This window comes from Podarcis filfolensis, assembly GCF_964270895.1.
Source record: "Podarcis filfolensis genome assembly, chromosome: 8".
Taxonomy (NCBI): Eukaryota; Metazoa; Chordata; class Lepidosauria; order Squamata; family Lacertidae; genus Podarcis; species Podarcis filfolensis.
The window spans coordinates 28,951,050-28,960,699 of record NC_139611.1 but is presented as its reverse complement, the minus strand read 5'-3'; the positions used below and the strand labels follow the sequence as shown (position 1 = coordinate 28,960,699).

The 9,650-nt window shown below is 44.7% G+C and overlaps 1 protein-coding gene across 1 annotated transcript in view; it reads right to left on the bottom strand.

Moving 5' to 3' along the window:
* Positions 1-4,858: 4,858 nt before the first annotated feature.
* SLC7A10 (solute carrier family 7 member 10) overlaps positions 4,859-9,650 on the bottom strand; it is a 50,132-nt gene continuing 45,340 nt past the window's right edge. The window contains 4 exon segments of the mRNA XM_083629089.1: positions 4,859-5,124; positions 5,127-5,228; positions 6,993-7,170; positions 9,172-9,321. Coding sequence (XP_083485215.1) covers positions 5,102-5,124; positions 5,127-5,228; positions 6,993-7,170; positions 9,172-9,321 — 453 coding nt within the window. The 3' untranslated portion in view covers positions 4,859-5,101.

Sequence of the window (9,650 nt, the reverse complement as noted above, 5' to 3'; positions counted from 1 at the left end):
AGCAGGCAAAGCAAGGCACCAGGCACAAGTAATTATGACGGACCGCTCAACTGGAGAGATCCAATTATTGGCGATTTAGAATATTTGTCTAAATTAAAGCTATATTTACAGAGCCCCGGGGTAAATCGTTTAACAGGAAACCAAAGGCAGGGAGCATCACATTCCTTTCCTTTCGTACCTCCCCACCCCCTTTTGAAACAAGAACAAAAAAGCTACATCCACTCATTTGCTTGCTCTCTTCGTCACGGTGCCCATAGCGATGGAGAAATGCCAGTGGCAGCCAAAGGTTCCGTATCCTTCATTCACAGAAAATAATTGCATTTTCCGGTTGCTGTGCCACTGTAACAACAAAGCAGCCAAGTTTTGATTATAGTGGGATTGTAGCAAAGGCTGATTTCAGTAGGAGTTTTATGTTGAATTAAGTTGGATCAGTTTTACAAGGGTATTTGTTGAGATGTTGTTTATTGTAGGTTTGTGAACCCCTTTTACCCACCCCCATCCCGAGTTTCCAATGTTAGCAGAGTGCTGAGCGCATAGAACTGTGAATTGGGAGGTGCTTTTTACCAGAACTGGGTAGCCTGTGGACCTCAGGGGTTATACATTTCCCATCACTGGGCATGCTGACCGAGGCTGAAGGGAGTTGGAGGCCAGCAACAAACAGGGTCCATATCCCTGCTTTATTATTACTATTATTTATTTATCTATTTATTAAATTCACATACTGCCCTGAGAATTATACTGAGCAAGCAGATTTTCCATGGTTTTCGAAGGGAGTTCCAGAGAACTGGTCAGTTCTTCAGATACTCACTGGTGAGAACATAAATAGTGATGTAATAGCTTTCCTGAAAGTTCATGGAGGTTCAGGCATAATGAGAAGTCCTGGTTTCTTGCCGTATAAAGGAGCCTTGGGCTTGTTCATGCTCCCTCTTCCATGCACTAAAGGAGCACCCACGTGTGATTTCAAAAACAAACCGCATGGCTCAATGCTACTTCTGAGCTCAGGGAACAGTAGCTTGCCAAACCCTCCTTAGCGAGCAAACCTGGATCTGAAACCACATCTTGATTCCGCTTTGTTCTCTGCAACTAGAATTGAGTTTTTAAAAGACTACTTAACAAACAAAAGAGGAAAAAAAATCAACATTTTTTCTGAACATCATGTGGTATGTTATACTTTGGGAACCTAGTGAGTTTAAACCAGCCGTGGTTCCCCAAGTCATGTCACTGGTGGTAAGTTGACAGAGGACACTTCTGGTCTCTTTGTAAATGTGCACAGACCCTCTTCAGCAGTGGCATGGGGGAATTCGGACCACCCATGCGCTTGCTGCTGGGAGTCGCATGAGGTCCCACCATTGGCTGGGAGGACACGATTCCAACCCCCTCAGGCAACCCCTGAGCTGTCTCCAAGAATACTTCAGTCGCTTGTCCTTGCCATTCCCTTTTTCATTTTCCCATAGACTGCTTTATTTTTTTGTGGCTGCAGTCTCTGCGCTGCTGTATGTGTTGCAGTTCCATGGTAATCGATGGGATCCGAGCGCACTTGCTGGGCACTGGTATGCAGCCAGCATAGCCATTAGTAGCTGTTTCTCAGAGTGCTGATTGCTTTTTAACAACGTAACCAAATGTTTCTCTGGCATTCTGTCACTTAAAAATACCTTTTCAGTTGTTGTTTTTGAATTTAAGGGCAGTGAGGAGCACTGATAATACAATCAGGTATACAGAGTGTGGTTCAGTATGCCTAGCAATACTCTCTATTTCTTTAACCCCCTTAAAGTCGAATTTAAATTTCTTGGTTTTGGCTGGACCCAAGTGGTTGTGTGCCTTAAGCGGGGATGGTATAAATCAGAGCGTGCTGCATCCGCAAAATACTTTTTTTATTGTGAACTTTAGAGACGTCATCTATCACCCTTTACAAATTACCAAGGAAATTAAAATGTTTCAACTATCTTTCTGTCAAAGCAAAAAGTAATTAAATTAACCTAACATTGTCTTTCCTTTGTGAGATGGGTTGCACAAGACCCGTCAATGGTACTTGAACCATCCCTTCCTCTTACTAGTGAATGCAGGAGCCGAATGCCGAACTATGGCCCCTGACAAACAAAAAGGACATGTCAGCTTGGTTGGAGGACCTTCGAGGATTGCAGAGGTAGAAATATATTTTCTTTTTTAAAAAAACACAACCACCTTGGGGGACTCCCCTTAAAAAAATTCCCAGTGAGAACTGTGCATGCTCCATAGTCCTAGTCAATTCAAAAAGCAGACAAGGAAACTGGGAGTGGGTGGTGGAATGAAGTGTCCTGGAGAAAGCATAGCTGGCTGGAAGCCTGAATAGGAATGTTTCTGTTGGGAGGTGAGGATGAAATGCAACATTTTGTGGAGGGTCCCACTTGTTTAGTTTATCTGGAAAGTTCTGAATTCAAAATCTTGCAAGCGGTAGCATCTCTTGGCAGAACTAGCATGCATTACTCGTTTATTTAAAGTTAATATCACCGAGAAGATTTCTCAGAGTTTTTCCAAAAGATATTTTGGGGAAACTTTTTTTGAACAAGGCCAATTCCTGTAATAAAGCTTGTGCAAGTGCTGAGTCAGAATTGCGCTGTCCGGGCATGATTTGTGCTTCAAAGGGGAGGAGGAGACGTGATTTGTGTGAGTTGGGGAAAGCGATCAGCTTTGCATGTTTCCACTTGCTTGGCGTATTTTATCCTGAATCTGTACTTTGATTCTTCTAGTAATGAAGTAGAGCAGGAGGCTGAAGCCCCATCCTTTGACCACTATATATCTTATCCAAAAAGTCCTCTGGATCCTGATATTTAATTAGGTGTTGTCCCCACATTTTCAAATGTATCTTCAAATGTAAGGGCTAGAAATTTAGAGTCAGCGTTGCTGCTGATTTTAAATGAAAGCTCTGAGGTTCTTAGAAAGTGCAGAATTCTGTGGCTAATGTCATATTCTGCGTTTGATTTTCTGCATCTGTGTTGATACGCAGACCTGTCTATATTCTGGACGGAAGTAGGTAGAATTGCTGCAAGGACAGTCCTTTGCTACTAAAACAGATTAAGCGAGTTGCGCATTCAGGGCTGGAGAGGGAGACTCTGCAACCTCCAGAGGACGAGTTTCCAAAAGCCATCAACAGATGGCAAGTGCTTTATCAGTGTCGTCAATGTTGCACACATTTGTGATAAACACAAGCCGCTCTCTACGCTCTGCAGCAACAAAGAGGACTTGCTGCTTAAAATACAGCACTGACAGCATAGCAGTTGGTTCACAATATCACAAATCGGCAAAGGCTGCCTAGTTGTTTGCTGCCCGTCATTTAGTAAACGGCAGAAGAACATGTCTAGTGCTAACATGTTTATCCAAAACACACTCAATGCAGATATTTTCGCAGGCATTTTTAGTGATGTTTTTCTTCTTTTTAATTAGCAAATAGGCATGAGGAAGCCAGTCCTGAGATGTGGAAGTGATGAGCCACGCAAAGCAACCCCCCCCCAAGCTCTTGGCGTCACTGAACATGCAGCGTGGGTGGTCTTTGCTGTGGCTGTGAAGTAATTCCCCTCCTGATCAAGAAGACTTGATTGGATTTTCTCCCCTTCCCTAGGCAGCATCTGTTAAAATGTTCAGCTTCAGGACTGTTAGCCCAGCACCTCCCTTTGATACCCAGGGCCATCCTTTTCCATCTGGCGGGTCAGTTCTGCTGAGGTCAATCCAGGAATAGGATGACTTTGCCTGCTTTGGGATTGTGTTATTTCCCCATCTTTCCCTCTGTGCTCCTTCACCCAGGAGTAAGCAATGGCTTGGTGGTAGGAGGGACGGTTGTATCTCTGTGTGCTAGGGGTTGTGCAGCTGACAGAAGTAAGGTTGGAGCTATTGACACAGCAATATCTTAAGACGTAGTCAGGTCTCTCTGTATAATCTACAGTGGTGGGGGATATAAAATCTTACCTAGCCCAATCGATGAGAGATGGCAAGTGGGTTTTTCTGACCCATATACCGGTAAATGATGCAAAGTTGCAGGTGCTTCCTTTGGGCCTGAAGCCCTCCCCTCTGAGGACCCACTTTCCTTGGCTTCTAATGAGGTCAACTTAACGAAAATACAATAAAAAAGCTTTGTTTATGTTGAAACCTAAAGATTTGCTCTTTCAAAAACAAAACTTGAGGATCTTTAAGAATACAGTGGTTTACGAACTTAACCCATTCCACAAGTCTGTTCTTAAACCAAAGTGTTCTTAAACCAAGGCGTGCTTTCCCATAGCAGTGGGGGACTCAATTTACAAATGGAACACACTCAACAGGAAGTGAAACATGTTCTGCTTCCAAGGCAAATACTTTTCTGGGAATACTTTTCTGGGGTCCCTGCTCTCTCATTCACCCTCTGGTCCTTCATTGTTGAATCAAGTGATGATGGGTGGTCTTTTCAACAAACCCTCAATCTGCATATGTTAAGGGAGGATATAGGTTTTAGGTTGGGAGTATAAGTTAATGGAAATAACCCAATGTCCTGGATGAACCTTCTTTTGTGGAAGGAAGGGCTTCAAGTCAATGGGGGCAGGGTTTGCATGTACAAGACATTCCCTTGTCCATAAAAAAAGAGAAAGTGATAGAGGCAAGCACTGAGATGCCCAGGGACTATTGCAAAAAGCAGCTGTCATCATGCAGTTCTGCATTGTCAGTCAAAGCTGTTTTCAACAAATTGCACAACTTCACGTCACTTCCTTAAATGTGTTCTTTTCTCATGGTGAAACTTTACAGAAGTTCTTTAGAACTACCGGAATAAGCAACGACAGTCAGAATTTTACATATCGGGCCTGAATGTAAATATATCACTTGACGAAAATACATCACTAGGAAGAAACAAACCAGCTCATTTTATTTTATTTTATTTTTTACTCTTTTTTTCTTCTTTTTTCTTTTTAGGAAAAAGAGCTAAGTGCTATTAACGGTCCACTATAGCTGCTGAAAAGGTGTATCTCATTTTATACATTTTACTATTGGATTTCTAAAAAAAAAAAAAAAAAAATTCAAGATTTTTCTTTTTTCAAAAAAAAAATCATCATGTAAACAAAAACAACAACAAAAATCTACTTCTCGTGTGTAAAATATATCGTTATTTCTTCAAGGTCTTTTCTCTTCCTGGAGGGGTGAGTGAGTGAAAGGTAGATCATCCTCTTCAATAGAACCCCCTTGTGGGTAGACTACAAAACACACCTTCTGGCCCCAGTGCGTCAAGGACTCTGGAAAAGAGGAAGTCGTCAAGCAGTCAGTTTAATTGTAGCCAGAACATCCACCAGTCAGTGGCTCAATCTAGCTCAGTCACAGAGGTCCCACTTTTCCTGTAGAAAGTTTAATGGCCACTGGCATCTCCACTTAAAAGCAGGGGTGGGGAGCCTGTTCATTGGAATGTCCTGGGAATCCAGCTCCTAACAGTCCGTAGCAGAGCCTTCCTGGATTAAGCCAATGGCCCATCTAGTCCAACATCCTGTTCTCAGAAGTGGCCAACCACATGCCTGCGGGCAGCTAATAATCATATCTTTATTGTCAATGTACAACCTGTGTACAATGAAATTAATTGAGACCCCCCCCCCCAAAGCAAGCAGGATTCCAGCACAAGAACCCTCCCCACTCCTGTGGTTTCCAGCAACAGGTATTCAGAAGCATCCCTGACTCCAACTGCAGAGGCAGAGCACAGCCATTGTGGCTAGTAGCCATCGATAGTTCTCTTCATGAATTTGTCTAATCTTTTAAAGCCATCCACGTAGGTGGCCGTTGCTGCCTCCTGTGGCAGTGAGTTCCACAGTTTACCACTGTGCTATGTAAGGAAGGGGACAGAGGTGGTGCTGTGGGTTAAACCACAGAGCCTAGGACTTGCCGATCAAAAGGTCGGCGGTTTGAATCCCTGCGACGGGGTGAGCTCTCGTTGCTTGGTCCCTGCTCCTGCCAACCTAGCAGTTCGAAAGCACAAAGTGCAAGTAGATAAATAGGTACCGCTCCGGCAGGAAGGTAAACGGCGTTTCCGTGCACTGCTCTGGTTCGCCAGAGGCGGCTCAGTCATGCTGGCCACATGACCCGGAAGCTGTACGCCGGCTCCCTCGGCCAATAAAGTGAGATGAGCGCCGCAACCCCAGAGTCGGTCACGGCTGGACCTAATGGTCAGGGGTCCCTTTACCCTTTACCTATGTAAGGAAGTCCTTTCTTTTATCTGCCCTGAATCTTCCAGCTTTTCAGCTTCCTTGGATGTGTCCACAAGTTCAAGTGTTATGAGAGAGAGGGAGGAAAACTTTTTTCTTGCCACTTTCTCCACTCCACACATAACATTTATAACTTCCTATTGTGCTGCCTCTTACTCGCCTTTCCTCTAAACTAAAAAGTCCCATTCAGTACGGTCAGTAATCAAGAGATTATGGGCGCCACGACATTCAGAGGCCCACAGATGCCCATTTATCCCTGAGTTAGGAAGATCACGTAGCAGGTGAGGTGAGAGATCTTGTTCCCAAACTCCCTGGAGAGTAGCTGGCCAGTCAGAGGAAGAACAGAAGAAGCTACCTGGTGTCACACCCTTGATCCATCTAGCTCAGAACTGTCTACACGGACTGGCAGCAGTGGCTCTCCAGGGTTTCAGCCTTACCCGAAGATGCTGTCATTGGGGATTAAACCCGGAGCCTTGCTCTGCTCTGCCATTGAGCCACGACCCTTCCTGCCTCCCCACCACCCACAACAAGATGCGAGATGGGGCAGAAAAACTGAATGTTGCCCACTTCAAGAACAGACCTCGAGTTGGCCCTTGTGACCACAGGATGATGGGCTTTGGAAAGCCCCAAATTCAAATCTCTCTGCCCTCACTGCACACATTCAGAAATAGGCTGTTGAAATCTGTGACTACAGTACTCTGAACCCGGCGACATTTTCTCTGTACATAACCAACGTCCTTTATCCCGTTTCTATGGTGACCGCAGTTTTTACTCCTCGTAGAGGCACCCTCCCGCAGGTTCCCCGCTTACCTGTTATCCTATTTACACACTTTGGTTTGTTTTTCCAGTATACTCCAATAAAAAACACTGGCACTCCAGTTAGTATGATAATCAGTCCAACTCCACAGACTACTGGCTCAGAATATAAACTGAAGATCAAGAGAAAGGCCCAAAATGTCAGGTAAGTGATTGGAACCAGGAGATTAACCTGAGAGGGGAAAAAAGACGGCAAGTGTACAGAAGCCTGGCATTTCCTCCCGATTCCCTTTGCCCTGTATGCACCAAAGGTGTGATGATAGATTGAGAGGCAGTGTGGTGTAGCGGTTAGAGTGTTGGGCTAAGTTGCGAGTGCTGGGTTCAAATCCCCCACTTGGCTATGAATCTCACTGGAGTGACCTTGGGCCATGGGCCAAACTAGACCACTGCCTCACCGCCAAGCTAGACCACCCATGATAGTTATGAGGAGAAAATGGAGAGGGCAAGGAGGACCTTTAGGCTGTCTTGAGCTCATTTGAGGAAAACTGGGATTTAAATGTATTATTACTGTTGGAGAACAATTTTATTACAATTTTTCACCCATCTTTCACACTAGGGTCCCAGGGTAGGTTACAACAATTTAAACACAAATATAAAAAATAAATTAAAACAACTTCAATAGGTAATACTAATAATAGGTAATATCTAATAAGAATGTTTGTAATCAGTAATAATAGTTATTAACTGATTGAGGAGGCCCAGTTTCAAATCTTCTCTCAGACATGAAACTCAGTCATTCCTGTTCTTTCATTAAAAAATTAATAAATCTGTTGTCTTGTTTGCTGCTTTTAGTAAAGTATTTAAGGATTTTGATAGTGGGTTGCTTTCAAGCTTGGACTGAGGGCCACCTTTGGAGTTATAAAAATAAAAGGATGGGTAAAAAATATGTTAAATACACAATACATATTCACAATTTAACTCAAGAGAACCCTGGGAACTACCCAACCATTTTCCAGAAATACACACCTGCGTGTTGCCACCCTGCTAGTTTGCTGTGATGAGACTGAGTTTCTTTGTTGTGACTTAACACAATAAAAGGTGAACTGAATGGGGTGCAGATTCTCCTTTTCCCAGAATGCTGAACAAAGCATTGGAGAAACCTGCAAAACTGGTTTTGTGCCAGACTGCAAAAACTGAAAGTGTGTCCTTTACAGAAATCGACCAACACACCTACACAAATTGGTGCAATCTCCCACTGTCACAAAAGCTACTACAGCTCATGGGATACTCCTACCATTCTCACAGGAGGTGCCCCTCATCATCATGGTACCCTCCCCTCATCCCCATTCTTGCCTTTGCTGTGCCAGTATTTGGAGGAATGCGGAAGAAGGTGGAAGCTGCAGCGGCAGAGCACAACCCCCTTCTCCTACCCAATTCTCCCTCTGGTGAAGGAAGGGCCTCTCTGGACAACCTGTTTCCTGATCAACCACCCAGATCTGCTGGCACAAAGCTTACGCGGAGGTCAAACTGTGCCTGACCTTTCTTGGGCATCTGTTCTCATTTGTTTGTGGGGCAGATTTAGGATGGTGCACATTCGGCCTGGGCTGCCTGTGGGTTATTTGTATGCCTCCCTGTCAATCATTCATGCAGCCCAATCTTCCCAGGGTGTTTATCCATCACTTTCCTGGCTGCAAACAGTATGGTTTGTTTGTTTTTTAAAATGGATTTTCTGCTCTAGGGTGGCAGGACCCCTTAACCAGTGGTAGCTGGTACCCCTTGTAGTGGGGCTGAGGGAAGGGGAGTGGCCCAAACCTAGTTTTCTCCTCCTCCTGGGCTCTACAAGAGCAACACTTGGAGGAGGAGGAGGAGGAGGAGAAAGAGGAAACTGGCAGGCAGTGATGCCACCTCCTGGAACGGCAGGTGGGCTTGGAAGAAGCGAGGCTGAGGTTGCCCCACTTGTCATCATGGACCAAACTTTGAGCCGCTGTGATGCTGCACACAAAAACTTCCTGTCTTCCTTTGGAGCCCCTCCCTCCAAAGCAGTGACAGTCTGGAGATCACCCCCTTGGCTGGTGGCGGATGAGAGGACCGTTTTGCGTGGTTGTGGCTGCTGATAGGACTGCAAGGAAAGCCTCCTTCAGGTGCGTCGTGGGAAGTGAGCATCATCCACAAGCCTACCAAACCCCTAAAGAAGCAAGAGAGGGTGCATTCGGAGAGCCCCAATATTTTTCACCTTGATGGGTCTGAAGATTTTGGGCTTCTTCCAGCGCAGCACAATCAAACCGATTATTGTCACTCCGTAGCAGAGGTAGTTGATAAAGGACACATAATTGATCAATGTGTAGGTGTCCCCAACAAGCATGATGACCACTGTGGCCAGACACTGGGGAAAGAAGAAGAAGAAATGGAAATGGAAACATTACTGGAAGAAAAGCAAGGAAACCTTCTCATTTCTATGTTTTATTTATTGCGACTCCCTGGACAGGGCATACTTTTTCCATCAGCCCCGAGGCTCTTCTATACTGTGTACACACTGTATTAAAAGCATGTCTGAAAAGTGTGCAGCCCCAGGAATCTTGGGTATTGTAGTTGGCTCAAGCTATTATTCCCAGCACTCATAACAAACTATGGTTCCCAGGAATTTGGGAGGATGGGGAATGTGCTTTAAATGTGCACTCAGCAATTCTCTTGGAAGTTCGACAAGCTTTCTTT